At 42.7% G+C, this 20,720-nt stretch overlaps 1 protein-coding gene across 3 annotated transcripts in view; it reads left to right on the top strand.

The window, feature by feature from the left end:
* The window catches only part of Ints4 (integrator complex subunit 4), a 94,451-nt gene that overhangs the window by 46,916 nt on the left and 26,815 nt on the right, over positions 1–20,720 (top strand). For all 3 annotated transcript variants that reach the window (XM_048359647.1, XM_048359648.1, XM_048359646.1), the window contains exons 16-21: positions 11,412–11,505; positions 13,110–13,190; positions 15,576–15,706; positions 18,366–18,425; positions 19,893–20,052; positions 20,228–20,371. In XM_048359647.1, the coding sequence (XP_048215604.1) occupies positions 11,412–11,505; positions 13,110–13,190; positions 15,576–15,706; positions 18,366–18,425; positions 19,893–20,052; positions 20,228–20,371 (670 nt within the window). The remainder of the gene's footprint in view (positions 1–11,411; positions 11,506–13,109; positions 13,191–15,575; positions 15,707–18,365; positions 18,426–19,892; positions 20,053–20,227; positions 20,372–20,720) is intronic.

Below are 20,720 nucleotides of genomic sequence, written 5' to 3'. Positions count from 1 at the left end.
GGCTTGAACTCAGGGCCTGAGCACTGTCCCTGGCTTCTTTTTGCTCAAGGCTAGCACTCTGCCACTTGAGCCACACCGCCACTTGTGGCCATTTTCTATATATGTGGTGCTGGGGAATGGAACCCAGGGCTTCATGTATACGAGGCAAGTGTTCTTGCCACTAGCCATATTCCCAGCCCCTGGCCTTGAACTTTTTTTTTTTTTTTTTGGCCAGTCCTGGGGCTTGGACTCTGGGCCTGAGCACTGTCCCTGGCTTCTTTTTGCTCAAGGCTAGCACTCTGCCACTTGAGCCACAGCGCCACTTCTGGCCATTTTCTCTATATGTGGTGCTGGGGAATCGAACCCAGGGCCTCATGTATATGAGGCAGGCACTCTTGCCACTAGGCCATATCCCCAGCCGGCCTTGAACTTTTGACTCTAGCTTTTCTAGTACTAGAATTAAGGGCATGGATTTCTTTCTTTTTTTTTTTTTTTTTTGGCCAGTCCTGGGGCTTGGACTCAGGGCCTGAGCACTGTCCCTGGCTTCTTTTTGCTCAAAGCTAGTACTCTGCCACTTGAGCCACAGCGCCACTTCTGGCCGTTTTCTATATATGTGGTGCTGAGGAATCGAACCTAGGGTTTCATGTATAGGAGGCGAGCACTCTTGCCACTAGGCCATATTCCCAGCCCAAGGGCATGGATTTCATACCTGACCTTTTTTTTCCTTTTGCAGTTGTGTGTGTGCTTGTGCATGGGCACGTGCGTGTCTGCCAGCCCTGGGGCTTGAACTTAGAGCCTGGGCTATGTCTCTGAGCTTCTTTTTGCTAAAGGCCAGCACTGTCCCACGTGAGCCATAGCTCTCCTTCTGGCCTTTTGGTAGTTAATTGGACTTTGCTGCCTAGGCTGGGTTTGAACTTTGATCCTCAGGTCCCAGCCTTCTCAGTAGCTAGGGTTACGTAAGTGTGAGCCACTGGTGCCTATTTATTGCATTCAAGCTCACACTCTCCACACAGGCTTAAGCTCAACCTCTTGCCTGCATCCCAGTCCTTAATAATTCTTAACAATTTGTTTTTGTTTTTTCCCCTGGTATGAGGGCTTGAGCTCAGTCCTTTTCTCAGATATTTTGCTCATAGTCAACACATTTGATCCGTACCTCCAGTCAGGCATTTTGCTAGTTGATAGAATTGGAAATAAAAATCCCTCCAACTTTTCTGCTCAATCTAGCTTTGAGCCTTGGTCCTCACATATCAACCTCCTGAGCATCTAGGATTACAGGAATGAAGCACTGGTACTTGGCCTCAATTAGGATTATAGGTGTGAGCCACTAGCAACTGGCTACCCTCAGTGATTCTTGGGTCCGTGGTTTCATTCCACACATTGAGAAGCAAGCCCTGTGCTAGTTGTGCCTTAGCTAGATAGGATCTTGCCCTTGGAGATCCCATGGAGGCAAGGTGGACATAGGCAGAACTTAGAAGTGTGTGTTTGATTGGCCAATACTAAGTCATGTTGGAACCTATCTCAAGAGTGTGGGAAGTACAGCTTTTAACTTTGCAGACAGCACAGTGTGGGAAGATGGACAAGATGAAAATTGGAATCTGGCCAGGTACTGGTGGCCAGGTAATTCTAGCTACTCAGAAGGCTGAGATCTGAGGATCGTGGTTTGAAAGTCTGTAGACTCTTAGACTCAGTAAACTACTCAGAAAAAGCTGGAAGTGGCACTATGGCTTAAGTGGTAGAGCGCTTGCCTTGAGAAAAAGAATCTTTGAGAGAGCACTAGGTCCAGAGTTCAAGCCCCAGAACTGGCAACAAATAAAAAACCTGGCATCTGCGAGAGAGCCTGCACCAGTCTGTGCCCCATCTCCCAAACTGCTTTGGCCTCTAGGACACTCATCTAGAGGACTTAGGGACTGGCTAGTGTCGGATGAGAGTAACGAACTGGAGAGGAAGATGGATGGTCTAGTAATCTAGTAACCCTATGCAAACCTAGCATCCCAGCCCTAGCAGTGCCATGGGACAGGAACACGTTGGAGAGCACGCCTACCTTGTGGGTGGATGCACATTGAATGTGGGTGTGCAAAGTGTGCAGCATGTTGAGGTACATGGACGGCTGCGCTCTAGGAAAACCGTCAGGGCTCACAGGGACAGCTGCCCCAGGAGTATGTCTGAGTCCCAAGCAGGAAGGGATCTAATGTCTCAACTTGGTGAGGAAATGGTTTTGTGGCGGAGTATTGTCACTTACAATCTAGAACGGAGCCAAGGGGGACTGGGAAGCCAGCAGGGTGATGTCCCCAATGCCTGTAATCCTAGCTAGTACGCCTAGCTACTTAGGAGGCAGAAATTGGGAGGACCCCAACTTAACTGATAAGAAACAGAGCTGAGTGGCATGCACATTTCATCTCACTTACATGGGAGGCATAAATCGGAGGATTTTGGTTCAGGCTCACCTGGTAAGATCTTATTTGAAAAGTAAAACAAAACCACTGGGCATTTGGTGTAAGTGGCAGAGTACACTTCACAAATGCAGAGCCCTTCGTTTGAACCACACAATACCACTGGCTTAAAAGGTCCTGCAATGTTCTTGGCTTTGCAAATAAATACATGTAGGAGATCTTGTTAGAAGTGACAGAAGATGCACAAAACAAAGTTCAAGTGAAAGTTTGCCACACATTTCCTAGACTCACAACCATAGCCTGCTTTGTGGTGATAGTGTGAGCCAGATAGGCTGTAGAGCAGCTCGGGTCTTCCAGACTGAACCTGTCAAAGGAAACTCAGCAGAATGAAGACTGTACAGGTCGCACAAGCTAACGCTAAGTGATACTCAAAGCAACATAACGCTCATGTGAACACCATCACTGTAATCAGCAATGATGTAAGACAGGGAACTAGAATGTACTCCTCGAAAGTCGAAGTGGCTTTAGCATGACAATTCTCTCAGATGTACATTCAGTCATATACTTGACATTTACCGAGCTCCTGTGATGTGCCAGTGCTCTAAGCTAGAGGTCATGCAAATTGGGCTGGCTGCCTGCATTTGCAAGCAAGATTCAGCTGAGGGCTGGGAATGTAGCCCAGTGGCAGAGCATTGATGCCTGGTACCTTCCCCACCTTCACCTCAAAATAAACAGCAAAGACAGATTTGACGCACAGTCACACTCCATTGTCTAGGCTTCATCGGCAGATGCTGCATGCTACAATAGCGTAGCTAAGTATAGTCACCACAGAAACCACTTGGTCTACAGAGCTGAAAATATTTACCATGTGACCTTTTTCCAGAAAAGTTTTCTAACCCTTCTGTAAAGCTGTGGGCTGCTCTCGGCTGTGAGTCAAGGTTTAGTTCTGTCGCCTGTGAAAGGAGCCCTCAATAGTTGTTTTTTTCTCTTCTCCTTTACCATGGTGTTTAGAGGGCACTAAATGAGGTTTTTGGCCCTAAGCCCAGGATAATAAGCTCTGAGTCATTTCTAGCTAAATAAACATGTAGGGTTTTTTTCCTGATAGTTTTATCCCCTCCTCACTAAGCAAATAAAAAATGCACAAAAGGAAGACAGTTTGGGTTTTAGCTGCAGTGCGGGCTGTTCACATGTGCTCGGCAAGCACTTGCTGGTATGAGTTGACTTCATGACTTTCTAAGGTGCTAGGTTTGCTGAGCTTTGGGTTGGCCAGTCCTAGGCATGTTCTTTCTGGCTTGAGTGCATTCTACAAAGGGTAATGGGCTGGTGATAAATCCAGAAAGAAAAGCTAGTGGAGTGCTGGCTAATGAGGGCCTAGTATGCTTTACAAACATAACAGATGGTAAACAGTTTACTAGGAAGGGATAGGACCTGGATTTGAACGTAGCAGGGAAGATTTCTGGGTCAGGTGGCAATTAGTTCTCATGACCCCTAAGATGCTTTACAAATGAACTCTTTCTATAGTTGTTGAAAAGTAAAATGTTACTTGGCTTCACACAGAACGGTCTCTAATTAGAATTGGGCCCCATACATAGATTACTATTAGTGTATATTTTATCCCTCAAACAGCTGTTTAGCCTGATGGAATATCACCTCTAGAAAGTCTGCTGCTGTTCACTGGGGCTCTGGGAAATGATTGTTTCTGGAAGTTGACATAACTACTTTGCTTTTCCCTCTATCTGAGATACCTTATAGGAGCTCACTAGGTGTTTGCTGCAAAGTATAGTTGTCATGGTTTAAATAGGAAGCCAGATACTAAAAGGTTTTGATAGGTAACATTTTCTTCCGGCTATATTTCATCTCCACACGAAGAGACTGATGCTTTGTACGTCTCTTTACTCCTTTATTATATTGGCTACTGTCAAATGCCCATAGTATACATTTTTATACTTGATAACTTTATTTCACTAAAATTGAAAACAGTCGAGCTAGAATGACACCAGTTTTACGAAGAATGAGAACGCTCCTAGTAAGGAGCTGAGGTTCATTCATTCCTCTTATTTGTTTGTTCCTATTTTTATTTACTTTTTTTTTTTTTGGTCAGTCCTGGGCCTTGAACTCAGAGCATGAGCACTGTCCCTGGCTTGTCTTTGCTCAAGGCTAGCACTCTGCCACTTGAGCCACAGCGCCACTTATGGCCGTTTTCTATATATGTATTGCTGGGGTATTGAACCTAGGGCTTCATGTATATGAGGCAAGCACTCTACCACTAGGCCATATTCCCAGCTCCTATTTACTTTTTTTGTGCTTGGACTGGGATTGAGGCTTGAACTCTAGACCTCAAGTTCTCATTCAGCTCTTTTGCTCATGGCTGAGCCACAGAATGTTAGATATACCTCCACTTTTTTTGAGGTTAACATCTCCTGGATTTGCCTACTTGGGCTGTTTTTGAAGTGTAATTCTCAGAACTCAGTCTCTTGAGTAACAAGGATTAGAAATGTGAGCCACCAATACCCATCTTCCCTCTTACGTTTGAGTATTCATTGTAAGCCCTGTGCTGTTACACATTAGTAAACAAGACAGTATGTACAGTGAGGACTCTTACAGCCTGATGTGAGAGAGAGAGTAGTAAATAGGAAATTCAGAATGGTGTATAAATGCTGTTGTAGAATAAGCATAGTGGGTCTCTAGAAGGATGAAAGGGACACTTGATCCATCCTTAGGAGGTCTAAGCCATGAACTGAAGAGTGCGTAGAAGAATGAATGATGCGTGAAAAAAGGGAAAAAAAATTTATCCAGGACAAGCAATAGCATGGCCTGGATAAGAACATAGATTGTGCTGGATGATTAACATTTGAAAAGACTGGATCAAGCCTTAGTGCTAACCACCTAGTTGGGTGATCTTGGGCCCTCAACTCTTTGATCTGTAAGTCTACGCTACTATGTAGCTACTATGTAGGACTGTTGTGAGTTTATTGAAACAGTATGTGTGAAAGCACTTAGAGAATAACAGTTCATATAGATTATAGTTGGGCCCTTGTGAAATTTTTCTGGAAAATTGAAGTCTAACTGTGGCTCATTTGATGCAGTGGCATACTCTTCTGTTTTACAAGTAAATTCAATCCAAATTTTCTAACATTGTTATCTTGTTTGAATAAGAATATTGCCTTTTAAGGAATGCTGCAGCCGTTTATCTACTGTTTCTCAGGATGCCTATTAAATGAGTGACCTCTGATTTTTCAGAGTTTGGGTTTTTGTCTAAGTCCAGGGTAGTGCTATTTCTGGAAATACATATTATTGTTGCAGGGACTATATCACTTTAGAAGTATTACATAATAGAGTTGTGTTGTTTTTTTTTTTAAATAAAGCAGCTCCTTTCAGTGTGAAACAGATGTAGCTTCATTTATCTAGAATCTGTACAAATATACTTATTTTCTTTTTGGTCAGTTGTGGGGCTTGAACTCAGGACCTAGGCACTGTCTCTGAGCTTTTTTTGCTCTAGGCTACCACTCTACCACGTTGAGCCACCATGCTACTTCCAGTTTTTCTGGTAGTTAAGTGGAGATAAGCGTCTCATAGACTTTACTGCCTGGGCTGGCTTTGAACTGTGCTCCTCAGATCTCAGCCTCCTGAGTAACTAGGATTACAGGTATGAGCCACCTGTGCCTGGCTGAAATGTACTTCTTTTACACACCAATTCTAAATAATAAGGCATACCATGGTTGAAGTCTGCACAGTTCTCCTTTTGATGTGCAACTGTTGATGTTGTTAAAGAATAGCACAAGGGCTGGGAATATGGCCTAGTGGCAAGAGTGCTTGCCTGGTATACATGAAGCCCTGGGTTCGATTCCTCAGCACCACATATATAGAAAACAGCCAGAATTGGCGCCGTGGCTCAAGTGGCAGAGTGCTAATCTTGAGCAAAAAGGGACAGTGCTCAGGCCCTGAATTCTTGAAGGCCCAGGACTGGCATAAAAAAAAAAAAATAGCACATATTTTGTAGTTAGGTAATCCATTCATAAACTAAAGAAATAGAAATAAATCTATAATCTTCTGGGTACAGAGTGAAGATAGCCTTTGAAAAGTTCTGACTTCATACATGTTTTGCAATTTCTAATACTGCTTAGTTCTACTGAGATAGTTGTAAATTTGATAGTGAATGGAAGAGGTTAAAAGAAACTTCTAGCCATAAACACCATTTGATTTTCACATTGTGAGTCTCTTTCACTATCTTTTAACAGTGACTTAAAAACCAGTTCTCTCGGGCTGGGGATATAGCCTAGTGGCAAGAGTGCCTGCCTCGGATACACGAGGCCCTGGGTTCGATTCCCCAGCACCACATATACAGAAAACGGCCAGAAGCGGTGCTGTGGCTCAAGTGGCAGAGTGCTAGCCTTGAGCGGGAAGAAGCCAGGGACAGTGCTCAGGCCCTGAGTCCAAGGCCCAGGACTGGCCAAAAAAAAAAAAAAGAAAAAAAAAAAAACAGTTCTCTCTATTGTGTAAACTTTCAAAAGTGTTACTCAGTATATGGTGGTGCAGATGTATAACCCTCACACTAGGGCGGCCGTGGCATGAAGATGGCAAGTTTCAGGTTGGCCTGGGCAACGTAGGGAAACAATTATTACACCGTTTTAAAAAAAAAAAAAAGCGGAGGAGGGGAGGTGGTGGCAGTATAGCACAAGCACTGAGTCGCAGTGGTTTGTGTTTTTTTAATTGTGGTTTTGTTTTCTCAGTGAATAAAAATATTATTGAGCTAAAAAGAAAGGAAAAGCCCAATGTGTTTAACAAATACTATTTATAGGCATTATAGACTGAGGATTGGTGAAGAGAGTATGTCTCTAGGGTGGACTCTTCTGCGGAATCGAAGTTGAAATGTGCTTCAGTGTTACCTGGTTTTAGGTCAGTTTGTCTTGTCTCCTTTTGCTGTAGCTCATAAATAAGTAAAAAAAAAATCAATAACAAATAAGTGAGATGTACTATAATATGTAATATGACGTAATATGATAATGGTTTGAAAAATCTTTTGGAGTTAAGTAGACCTGGCTTGCGTCCTATTTTTTTTTTTTTTTGCTAGTTATTGATTCTGTGACCTTGGGTAAACCACTTAAATGCTGGTTTGAGCTTCATGCTCAGTGAAATGTGATTAATCAGATTCATGTTGTGAGGGTTAATAGAAGGTACTTTTGACCTTTTTTTTTTGAGTCAGTGAAGGAGATGGTTACATAGTGTATTTTAGGTGGTATTCCTTCCCCTCCGCCTCCCAAGTGCTACGATGATCGATGTGCACCACTGCAGCTGGCTCTGCCTCTGTCCTTCCTACTAATTAATGTCTTGTCTTCCGGGGCGTATCTAGACTAAGGCTTCCTGAGCATTGTGAGCAGGAGAAGAAACACTAGATCACAAAAGGTTTTGCCCAGGGCTAGCCAATTTCTGTTTTTGTTTGTGTATGTCAGGTGTCCCATAGCTGATTAGATTGGGTTGCACCTTGCACGGTGCAATTGAGAACCTTGTTGCTCGAGTCCAGGGGCACTGAGTAACCTAACACCTAGAGGCAGTCAGTGTCTCATCAGCTAGTCAGTGTTTACTGCAAATGCTTCAGAAGTAGAAGGATTCTGGGCTGTGTTTTGGTGGAGGAACATCAAAGAAATGAAAGAGACCAGTTAAACACCAAAATCCCTTCACAGCTGTGATTAGCTGGTCCACAGTCTTGCCTTTTATTGTAATAGGTTCCCACGTGTGAGCAGGTACTTCAGGACCAGTTTAAGTCAGTCAGATTCATGAGAGAGGACATTATGCCTTTGGGGATAATTTACCGTGGATGGAGCCTTTTGTGGGTCATTTCTTTCCTGGCACCAAGGTCCCTAGAGGGAGCACTAGTTATGGGTTCAAGATTAGAGTGCCATCTTCTGTGTACAGTTTTGTCCAGGCTGCTATGAAACCTGGTATTATAATTGAAACAGTTTTCCTAGTGGCCCTTATCTGTACAACTGAAAGTTTTCCTAGTAGTGCCCTTTATCTTCCGGCTTCCTTCAGTTACTGTTCATGCTTTCTGATGTTGCCAGTATAAAATAATGAAGGAGGGGCTGGGAATGTGGCTCACTTGGTAGAGTGCTAGCCTTGAGCACAGAGAGGCTCAGGGACAGAGCTCAGGCCCTGAGTTCGAGCCCTAGAATTGGCAAAATAGTACTAATAATGAAGCAGATTTCTTTCTTTTTCTTTCTTTCTTTTTTTAAAACAAATCTTCTGATATTTTGTTTCATTTATTTATTTATTTATTTTTGGCCAGTCCTTGGCCTTGGACTCAGGGCCTGAGCACTGTCCCTGGCTTCTTTTTTCTCAAGGGTAGCACTCTGCCACTTGAGCCACAGCGCCACTTCTGGCCATTTTCTGTATATGTGGTGCTGGGGAATTGAACCCAGGGCCTCATGTATACGAGGCAAGCTCTCTTGCCACTAGGCCATATCCCCAGCCCCTTTCTTTCTTTTTTAATGAAGCAGATTTCTGTGAATGCTGCGCTGAAGTGTTAGGTCTCTTGCACACATGAACACACAGAGTATTCACACACACACACACACACACACACAGAAAAGAAAACCAACTTGTCTGGAACAATCCAAAAGAAACTGGTCATGGTGATTTTAGTCTTGCAAGGTATAAAGCATAATAGGGCAGCAGGCAATAGAAACAGGAAGGGAGGGGGGCTGGGGATATGGCCTAGTGGCAAGAGAGCTTGCCTTGTATACATGAGGCCCTGGGTTCAATTCCCCAGCACCACATATACAGAAAACGGCCAGAAGTGGCGCTGTGACTCAAGTGGCAGAGTGCTAGCCTTGAGCAAAAAGGAAGCCAGGGACAGTGCTCAGGCCCTGAGTTCAAGGCCCAGGACTGGCCAAAAAAAAAAAGAAACAGGAAGGGAGACTGATTTAATTGTACAATTTATAGAATCATTTGCATTTTACACTTGAGCCACAATGCCACTTCCATTTTTTGAGAGGCTAGTTGGAGGTAAGAGTCTCCTGCGAACTTTTCTGCCCAGGCTAGCTTGGAATTTCAATCCTTGGATCTCAATCTCCTGAGTAGCGAGATTGCAGCCTGAGCCACCATCACCTGGCTCTTTGTCTCTTACTGGACTGAGCAAGAATACTTACAGCTCTAAATGTCACTAGTGACCACAAGAAATCACACCAAAAACATGCCTTAGATAAAGCTAATGTTGAGTACATGAAAAATCTAAACAGATACAAAGAAACTAGGTTAAGGTTCTAAATGAGCTACTCAATCGTACCACGCATCCAATTTCTAGTTACACAAGGGAAAGCTGTAGGCTTCTGAGGCTCTGGTAACAAAATACCATAGACCAGGTAGCTACACACATTTTCTAAACAAGGAATTCGATTCCTCACAATTCTAGAGTCTACGGGGCCCAAGAGAAAAGCAACTGCAGATTTGGTGACAGCCTCCTTCCACAAAGACAGCAGCTTCTAGCTGCATCTTCAGACTGTGACATCGAAGAAGGAGCACTCTGACCTCTTTTCTAAGGGCATCAAGGCCTCTGTTCTCATCACTTCATGGTCACATGGCCTTCCCAAGGCCCTTCCTCCTAATACCAGCACTTGAAGCTAGGATCTCAACACGTGAATTTTGGAAGGAAATAAACATTCAGATCATAGCAAGATACAAGTAGTCACTGCAAGCTAGTTTGAAATAGTTTTTCTGATAACTGGAATTTTTAACATTTTATCTGGATATATGAATATACACAATTACTGCAATAATAGAAAAACATGTTTGCTTTGCTGGGCACACTAGCATGTGCCTATATAGTCTAGTCCCAGCTATCTAAGTGCTGAGGCAGGAGGGTCACAAGCCCAGGAGTTCAAGACCGTCTCAGCCTAGTAAAACTGCATCATAAACAAATAAACACCTGTGTCAGGAAATCAAAAAGCAACACACCCCAAAATATTAGTAATTTCAACATTTAGTGGTTGTTTTTTTCTTTGTTTTTGCCAGTACTGGGGCTTGAACTCAGGGCCTGAGCACTGTCCCCGAGCTTCTTTAGATCAAGGCTAGCACTCTGCCACTTGAGCCACAGCGCCACTTGCGGCTTTTTCTATGTATGTGGTGCTGAGGAGAGGGGAGGGAAACAGAGAGAGAGAGAGAGAGAGAGAGAGAGAGAGCGAGAGAGAGAGAGAGACAGGCAGGCAGGCTGTGGAAAATATGCCAGTTCTTCTGTTTGGGCTGCAAAGGCCAGCATAGGTCATATGACCTAGGGTGATTCGAAATAGTTGCTTAGTTGATCAGGCTGTACTTGGAACTGGGACATGCTGCCTTGAATAAAATCAGAATTTAGCTGCTAGTGTAGAAGTAGAGAATGTCTAACTGGGTAGGCAGCCAATAAAGTTAATCTCTACCATAATATCTTTTTAAAAGGTTTTTAAATGTTTCTGATAGGATATTAAATCTCATTATATACAAATCTTAGAAATAAATACAGCTGGAAGAAGGGACTTAAAAGGTACCCTGATATTACCATCCAGAAAACTGCTTTTCTATGTTTTTCTCAAATATCGTTTTTCATAATTGAGATCATATACCTATTGTCACTTTATACTTTTAATAGCTGTAGAATATTTATCAGCTAGGTATACCATGAGTTACTTAGGACTTCCTTTATGATTGGATCTTTCAGTAGTTTGTGGGTTGTTTTACAATAATGGTCCATACAACAATGAAATGTTATGGGAAATAAAGTTGCTTATTTTTGTTGAACATTTCCTTAGGATCACTTCTTATCATAAGCCTTCTGATGAAAATATTTTACAGTATATTTGGCTTTATAACAATACAGTTTTATGTCCTAAATGATTCTGCTGAAAGTGCTATCAAAGAGAGTGAACCAGTTTCTTTGTACTGTTTTATTTATACTGTTCTACTCCAGCACTTGGTGTTGTAATTTAACTCCCTAGAAATAAAATGGTAACATGCTTTTGACTTGATTTTTATGTTGGTTACTCTGTATTTGACTTGGGGTTTTATTTACTGTAGAGATCTACAAAGACTTGGAGAACTTCAGTCTGAATTAGCAGGAGTTGCTGATTTCTCTGCTACCTATCTTAGGTGTCAACTACTTCTCATCAAGGTTGGTTTGGGTCAGTTATTTTTTATTTTTTTATTTTTGGCCAGTCCTGGGCCTTGGACTCAGGGCCTGAGCACTGTCCCTGGCTTCTTCCTGCTCAAGGCTAGCACTCTGCCACCTGAGCCACAGCTCCCCTTCTGGCCATTTTCCATATATGTGGTGCTGGGGAATTGAACCGAGAGCTTCATGTGTAGGAGGCAAGCACTCTTGCCACTAGGCCATATTCCCAGCCCCCCCTTTTTTTTTATGATCGGTTATTTTTATAATTGTAGTAATAAGAATGTACTTTGATTGTTCCAGCAGTATTCAAATCCTTAAGTGGAAAATCTTACAATCCTTGCAGTCACTTAGCAGTGGAAAAGTTATATTCTCCGTAACGCCTCTACTTGTCTCTAATTAAAGACGTGTGGCTGGGTACTGGTGGCAATGCCTGGCTACTCAGAAGGCTGAGATCTGAGGTGGGATGTGGGACAGCAGCCTGAGCAAACAAATCTGCTAAGCTCTTATCGCCAATTAATGAGGGAAGAACAAAAAAGAGCTGAAGGTATGGCACACGCCAACTGTGAGGAGGGGGAGAGGGCTAGATAGGAGAACAGCAGTAGATGAGGTAGTGAGTTCAGCGTCCCAGGACCTGCACATAAAGAGAAAAAGAAGGCTCTTGAGGCTCAAGGTGTGTGGTTCAAGGCCCAAGTGGCTCAAGTGTAGCGCATTTGCCTACTAACATGAGACTCTTAAGTTTAAACTCTGTTACCAAGAGGAAGAAGAGAAGAAGAGGAGGTCGTCTTTGAGAACTCAGTGTGATGGCGCATGTCTGCAATCCCAGTATCCTGTAGGCTGGGACGGGGATCATGAGTTTGAAGCTAGCCTGGGCTTCATAGTTAGACCCTGTCTCAAAAAAGAAAAAACGTCTGGGCATCAGGGGCACATGCCTGCAACCCCAGGCTGCTCAGGTGGCTTAGATGTGAGGATCATGGTTTGAGGTCAGCCAGGCCAGGAAAGCCCATGAGACACTTGCGTAGTGGCAAGAGCGCTTGCCTCGTACACATGAAGCCCTGGGTTCAATTGCCCAGCACCACATATATAGAAAACGGCCAGAAGTGGCGCTGTGGCTCAAGTGGCAGAGTGCTAGCCTGGAGCAAAAGGAAGCCAGGGACAGTGCTCAGGCCCTGAGTCCAAGGCCCAGGACTGGCAAAAAAAAAGAATAGGGCTGGAAGTATGGCGCAGGCGATAGAGCAGGGAGCAAAGAACAAAGATCCCCTGACAGGGAACAAGGTTGCTCAGGTTAGTCCAGTGACTCTGAATGAGTGCAGGAAGCTTGCTTCCCTGCGCATTCTACTGAGGCCTCATGGTACCTACTGTTTCCAAAACTGATCTGAGTGTAAGACCAGGGCCTTTGGGCCAAGAGTCAAATGAGCAGGAGTTCATTGACCACATTACATAAACGGGTAGGGCTTATTGGCTTAAAGAATATGCAATATGCAGTGGCAGTTTATCCCCATCATAGTAGAATTTCAAAGCAAAACAAAACTGCAGATCTCAAGTTTCGTGTACATTAGTATGCTCGTTTTTGTGACCGCTGTGCTCTGTCCTCTCATTCATCTGAATAGGCCTTGCAGGAAAAGCTGTGGAATGTGGCGGCCCCTTTGTATCTAAAGCAGAGTGATTTGGCCTCAGCAGCAGCAAAACAGGTGAGCATATTCTGACCTCCTTAGACAAGTTCAGTTGTTTAGTCCAGAGCAGACAGAGCCAGAGGTGGTCTTGTGGCTCCGTACCTCTGTTCTGGCCTCCATAATTGTAGGTTCTGATATCAGTTAGTGATAAGACAAGCATTATAGATAAGGGGACTCAGCCCTGGCTTTGGAGTCAGGGGACTTGGGTTCTAGCCTCACATTGGCCTCCTAATTGCTATGTAATATTGAGCAAGTTACTCCTTTACAAAATATAGCAATTGCATTAGATAATTTCTAGCATTCTTTTGTTCTAAAATATCAATTTATATTTCAGATATGTTAACATCTAATAAGTACTATTATGAATCCAACATATGATTCACATGTTAGCCTTGAATACTGAAAGTTTCTCATACTTTTTAGTTAAGTAGCATTTCAAATGCCTCAGGTTTATTTTTCATTTTGAGCAGTTCTCCTTCATTTCTAAGTATTGGAACTTGGGGACCCCTTTAAGCCTTGTATTCACATAGTGAGTCTTTATAGAACCCAGTGATTATGCTTCATTAGGACTATAATTGTTATATTATAGTTCCTTAATCATTCCAGGTCTGTTAGTGAACCCATTTCCGCAGTCACATTTGAGAAGAGTAAGTATGAAGTCCATTTTATCGCCGAGGCAGTCAAGGCTCAGCAAGGTTAAGTTCCTGGAGTTCTCTCCAGAATCTTTTCTTTTTCTAGTTCTAGACTGCCACTGCCTGCCCTGATGCAGACCCTCTCAGATTTGTTGTCCTGGCTTATTGTAGAGTCTAGAACTTAATAACGAGAACAAAACATGGCCATGTTGGAAAAGTTGGGACTAGAGAGAATGGGAGTTTGGAACGAAGAGTGGAAAAGAATGTCACTGCTATATAGCAGATTACTGTGCTATATGTACTTTTCTTTTTGATGCTTCATTTGATTCTATAAGCTTTATGTTGATGCTGTACCTTCCTACGTACAGGTAAGGAGATGGAGGCACTATGTACTTAAGTTACTTGTCTTACTGTTCGTTGTAGGAGAGCCTAGAGTCACAACTCTGGACCCAAGCCTCCAAAAGGAGGCAAGCACAGGAGGAAAAGAGAAGCATCATCTGTTCAAATAACTGATTTGTGTAGAATTGACCAAGAGTTTAAGATGCACTAGGCCTGACCTGAAGCTGTAGACATTGCTCTCTACAATCATCTCCTAGTCTCCCTCAAACACACCAGGCCCGCAGATGACGTTATCCAGATGACTAACATGTCTGGAAGAGTCTACCTGGGGATTGGTTTCTGTATGTAGTACATATAATAAGCAGTTCCCGATTTACAATGAGTTGACTTATAATTGTTTGTTTGTTTGTTTGTTTGGCCAGTCCTGGGCCTTGGACTCAGGGCCTGAGCACCATCCTTGGCTTCTTCCCACTCAAGGCTAGCACTCTGCCACCTGAGCCACAGCGCCCCTTCTGGCCGTTTTCCATATATGTGGTGCTGGGGAATCGAACCAAGAGCTTTATGTGTAGGAGGCAAGCACTCTTACCACTAGGCCATATTCCCAGCCCCCTTATAATTGTTTAACTTCATATGATACTTTACAAAGCAATATGCACTCATATCATAAGAACTTTACTTTGGACTTGGAACTTTTCTCTTTTCCTGAACAGACAATGCTATTTGTTATGCTGGGTAGTGGCAGTGATTTGTTTTCTCCAGTCAGTCATCTGGTCAGGAGGGTAAACAACTGGTACTCTTAGTACTGCACTATATAGCTGCTAAACTATGATATTTGCTAAATTAGTTATATAGTTACTGTATCCTCTTTTTTAAAATCTTATTAGTATACATTAATTGCACAGAGAGGTTTCATTATTTTATTTGCAACTGGAATATAATGTGCATTGATCAAGTTGATTTCAGCTACTCTTTTAGTCACCCTCCTTCCTCCCCACTCATTCTTAAAGGTTTTGAACTTACAGTATTTTCAACCCAAACTGGGTTTAATGGAATGTAACCTGATCATCAGTCAGTGAGCACCTGGTATCCATTGTTTTCTCACAGCACAATGAGTTTTGTTTAGGATTACATGTAGAGCTTTGCAATTTCATTAGTGGTTAAACTTTAATATCTTTACATCAGTGAAGAGAGTTTTACTGCTAGGTGAAAGACTTCATGTCTTTTTCTTCAGTTAATAAACCGATTCTCTTTTCACAAGACATACTATATTGATTTCACTGGCTACTTAGAAATCTCACTTCAGATGTAAAACAGACATTATAAAAAAAATACCTACCCTCAGAATTTAAAAACTCAAATTGTCTGATCAGAAGTCTGTACTGTTCTCAGGAAGGTAGTATTTTTTTCTGACTTAGCTACCTTCTCTCTGTAGATCATGGAAGAGACTTACAAAATGGAGTTCATGTACAGTGGTGTGGAGAATAAACAGGTGGTGATTATACACCACATGAGGCTGCAGGCCAAAGCGTTGCAACTTATAGTGACTGCAAGAACAACTCGAGGGTAAGATGTCAGCTTGGCAAAAAGGGCGGGCATTTCCTTTCAAAGACACCTTCAAATGCATTTAGAGATCCTCCAGAATTGTTGCAAAATAAAATGAGATTTAGGAAAGATTAGTGGAGGGATGTGCAATGTTTTTTCCCTTGGGTATTTTAAACTTAGATCTTATTGAATTCTTAGAAGTCCAGTCATGTGTCTCTCTTGCCATTCCCTCAGTCCCCTTCACGGTGGCTCTCTTACCCACAGCACAGCAAAGGAGTTCATCCGGCAACAACATACATTCTGTATGGCTGTCCTTGATAGATTCTTTAACAATCTTGTGCCAGGAACTGTTTTTCTCTCTCCAAAGTGACTAGGGAACTTTCTGTCAGGGGAAAACGGTGAACTAGGAAGAGATATTATGAAAGCAGCCAACCTGAAATCAGTCAGATCATGACTTTTTACTTAATAGTTGTTTTTAACCTCTCTGTGCCTTGTTTCCCTGTCTGTAGTAGGAGATTGATGACCACATCTACTTCATAGGATTTCTATGAAAAAATAAATGGAGAAATACAAGTAAAAGTCTGTGTATATAGCTGGGTGCCAGTGGCTCACCCTGTAATCCTAGCTACTTAGGACGTTACGATTTGAGAATCGTGGTTTGAAGCCAGCCTGGGCAGGAAAGTCTGTGAGACTTTTACCACCAGAAAATGGAAAGTGGCGCTCTGGCTCAAGTGGTAGAGTGCTAGCCTGAGCTCAAGAGCTCAGGGACAGCGGCCAGGCCCAGAGTTCAAGCCCCATGACTGGCAAAACAAAACAAAAACCTGCGCTTTTACTTGTGGCAAAAAACAGAGCTGGGGGCTGGGAATATGGCCTAGTTTAAAGTGCTCGCCTGGGTTCGATTCCTCAGCACCACATATATAGAAAAGGCCAGAAGTGGCGCTGTGGCTCATGTGACAGAGCAAAAAGTAGCCAGGGACAGTGCTCAGGCCCTGAGTTCAAGTCCCAGGACTGGCAAAAAACCAAAACAAAGCAAAAACCAGAGCTGGAGGTCTGAGCTTGAGTGGTAGAGAGCCAGCGTTGAGTGAAAAAGCTGAGTGAGAGTACCAGCACAAAGAAAGGAAAAGAGAACCTTGATACTATTCTCCTGTATATCTTTGTGCTAAGAAAGAATTTTTGTTTGTATTTTTTTGACTAGAACTTCACTTCTCCAGTGAATAATATAATAATGAGAGTAGGAAGTTTTTTTGCAGAAACTCTATATGAGAAAAACTGCCCTACTATGTAACTGTACCCTTTTTGCACAACACCTTGTCAAAAAAATTTGTGTTCAATTAATAAATAAATTAAATTTTTAAAAAAAGAATAAAACTTCTTATGTGCAAAAAAAAAAAAGAAAGAAAAATGATTAGAACCCAAAGACCAAAAGACTTTTACTGAAACAAAATACTCTTAAGTATTATGAAGCGATAGAATCCAGGATAGCAGAAGGGGCACAGTGTGTTAATAGTAACAAAACTCGTTTCCCTTTGGCTTGAGAGTTTACCCTGGGCTTCCTTTTTCATTCTGTTGCTGATAACCTAATGGTGTCTACCTTAGTAATAGGCCGAACTGGTATAGAGAAAAAATGGTCCCAGAATAGATTCATCTGCATTAGAAGAGAGTATAAAGCAGCTATAGTTTTCTGATGCAGACACCGTAGGTTTGGGCTTCATTGAGTGGAGTGATTCTTATAACTAGACAAATCCACTGTGAGGGCTGGAAGCTCTGTCTGCATCACACTTAGACAGCCTGATGCTGGTAAGCGGGGTGGTCCTCATCCCTGCCTGGGGTGGGCCTTCTGGAACCCAGGCTTCAGCAGCAGGGTTAAAGCTCTAAGACCCAGAGTTGCGGAAGGCTCTGCATTCAATCCCAGGCACAGAAATAAACAGACAAACAGATAACTAAATAAATACTCTGACTGCTCTAAGGAATCCTGCAGAAGGGAAATTGAAGCTATACCTCTATCCAGTATCACGAGTCTGGTGCCACGTGTGTGGTTGTGGGGTTTTTTTGATGGTGGTGGTATTTGGGTTTGAACTCAGGTCCTTGGTAGGCAGCCACTCCCAAGCCCATTTTACTTTAGCTCTATTTGGAGGTGAGGATATCTTGTATTTTTACCTGGTTTGGCCTGGACCATGAGTCTCCTATGTTGTTTCTTATGTAGCAGGGATAACAGGTGTGCACCAGAGATGGAATCTATGAGGTTTTTGCCTAAGCTATCACTGAACTATGATCCTCCCAATCTTTGCCTCCTGTAGCTGACATTATGGGTGCTAGCCACTGGGCCTAAGCTCCAATTTATACACAGAAACACAGACACACACAGATACACACACACACACACACACACACACACACACACACAGACACACACACCCATACACTTAGAAATTCATGTAAATACTAGAAATTTCCAGTCCCATTTGTTAATGATTTTTGGACCAAATAAGGTTTTGGGACCCTGACAAATGTTTCTCCCTAGAGTCACTAAGATTCCTCCATTTCTCTGAGAGATCATTTTAGAGTGATTTATGTATTCTGCTTGTATGTAGGTTCAAGGTTTGGGGACTTACAGTCTTTACTCCATAGCTAGTAGATTTCACAAGTTGCTTACTGTATCTTTTGGATTTCTTTTCTACAGAGTTGATCCCTTATTTGAGATGTGTGAAAAGTTTTTACAGGAAGTGGACTTTTTTCAGAGGTAGGTATTTTATGATTCTTATGGCTTATTGAGTCTTGGTTATACAGAGAGTAATGTAATAGGCACCAAGATCACAAATGAGATTATTTGATTTAGCCAATGTAGCCAAGCAGCTATCTATGGCAGTGTGCCCTGATTTTGTATTTTCATTAGTGCTGTATAAACTTCTTTGAAGTTAGAACTTCAGAAATAAGTGCACAAGTGAACAGTGCATTCACCAGAAATTGTTTGGTTTAACCACTCAATTAGGCTCATAGAAACGTAAGTTACGAAGACAACGCACATGCTTTCCCAGTGGGGAAAAAAAAATCACAACTTGCTTTTTCCATCGTTGTTTGCATATTTCTCTGTAAACAACAAAATATTGTCTTTTTTTTTTTTTGTCCCTGAGCTTTTTTGCTCAAGGTTAGCACTATATCACTTGATGTAAGAGTCTCAAAGATTTCTTGCTTGGGCTGGCTTTGAACCACGATCCTCAGATCTCAGTTTCCTGTGTATCTAGGATTACAGATGTGTGCCCCTGGTGCCCGTGAATACCTATGGTCTCAGCTACTTGGGAGGGTGAGGCAGGAGTATTACTTGAACCCATGAATTTGACATCAGTTCAGGCAACATAGCAAGATTCCAACACAAAAGAAAAATATTCCTTCAGAGTTCATGAAGTAAACTGAAAGCTAATGCAGTAGATAATTGAAGGCTAGGTAAAGTAGTGTCCAGACCACTGGACTACTGTCCAGACCATTGTTATATTGGGAGTACATGATTGTAAAGCACTTTAATAAGTTTGATGATTATAGATTTTACTCCACTGTGCCTGCACTCAATTTTTACCAAACCTGGATATTTATGACTGTGTTTCTCATTCATTTTCATTTGGGTAATAATAGCTTCCTGTAGGGCTAGGATGCATTACCATCCTTCACCAGCAGGTGGTGCTCTCTAGCAAAGGGTTCCTGTGGGCATGATTGTTTCAAATGTAAAATACATTTATGCTTTATTTTTTATTTTAGATGCTTTCAGATTAGGAGAGCTTATTTTTGTATAATTGGGTTCAGGAGTTTGTTATTTTTTTAAAAGATGACAGCTCTTAATTGCCAAAGTACCTCATCTATTGTTAAGTAGAGCCACATATTCTTTCTTCATTTAACCTTGAGGTCCTGTGCAGGTATCACTTCTTGAGTGCAGTATTTGTTAGGCTCTCATCCTTTTCAAGACAAAGTGTTGTAACGTCAAATGTAGGGGATGCCAGTGGCTCACATCTGTAACCCAAGCTAGTCCTAAGGCTAAGATCAGAGGATCAGAGTTTGAAGCCAGTCCAGGCAGGAAAGTTCATGAAACTCTTACTTCCAGTTAACCGGCACGTATTGGGAACTCCTCCTAACTCAGTATTTGTCAGATTTCTAGGGCGGGGTGGGGGATTAGTCTTTGATGAATGAATACATACTCAATTACTTTTTATCCCTCCAGATGTTTCATTGCTGATTTGCCCCACTTGCAAGACAGCTTTGTGGACAAACTTCTCGACCTAATGCCCCGACTCATGACATCCAAACCTGCAGAAGTGGTCAAAATTCTGCAGACGATGCTGCGGCAGAGTGCCTTCCTGCACCTCCCCCTTCCCGAGCAGGTGAGGGTCCATGCTGTGCCTGTTCAGTACAAGTCTGTCTGAGAACCACGTACCTGGTGAGCCTCGTGATCAGTGGAGGAGCTCTTCCTGTGCTTGGCTCCCACGTGGCCAGGCGTTGGATAAGAACTCAGACTTGACCTGCATTTAGGACTCGTTTATTTTCTTCTTCTCGCAGATCCACAAAGCCTCAGCCACTATCATTGAACCAGCGGGCGAGTCAGACAACCCTTTGCGGTTTACCTCAGGGCTGGTGGTGGCTTTAGATGTCGATGCGACCTTGGAACATGTGCAGGATCCACAGAGCTCTGTAAAGGTCCAGGTGTGTTATGTTGGGTCTGTGTGGAATTTTTAGATTGACCTTACATTGAAGCATTTATTACCCCTCTAAGCTCTGTCGGAGGCACTGAAACAGTGAAGTGAAAAGGTAGAGTCTCCATAGCTCTTCTGTGCTCTGCTGCTGAGGAGTACTACTGGAATGGAGTCAGGTAGATAGAACTCCTAGCCTCGGATTCCATACTTTACATAGAAGAGTAGTTGATCCTGAAGTTGCATGGTAAGGTTCTCAGTACCCAGTAAGGGTTCCCTAGATGACGATCCCTTCCTTTTGTATAAAGAAAAGTTAAGCCTTGGTCCTTTTCCAGCAGCATGTACACATGCACATACAGGCA

This window comes from Perognathus longimembris, chromosome 13 (genome assembly GCF_023159225.1).
Source record: "Perognathus longimembris pacificus isolate PPM17 chromosome 13, ASM2315922v1, whole genome shotgun sequence".
In the NCBI taxonomy this organism is placed as follows: Eukaryota; Metazoa; Chordata; class Mammalia; order Rodentia; family Heteromyidae; genus Perognathus; species Perognathus longimembris.
This window is presented reverse-complemented; position numbering and strand designations above follow the sequence as displayed.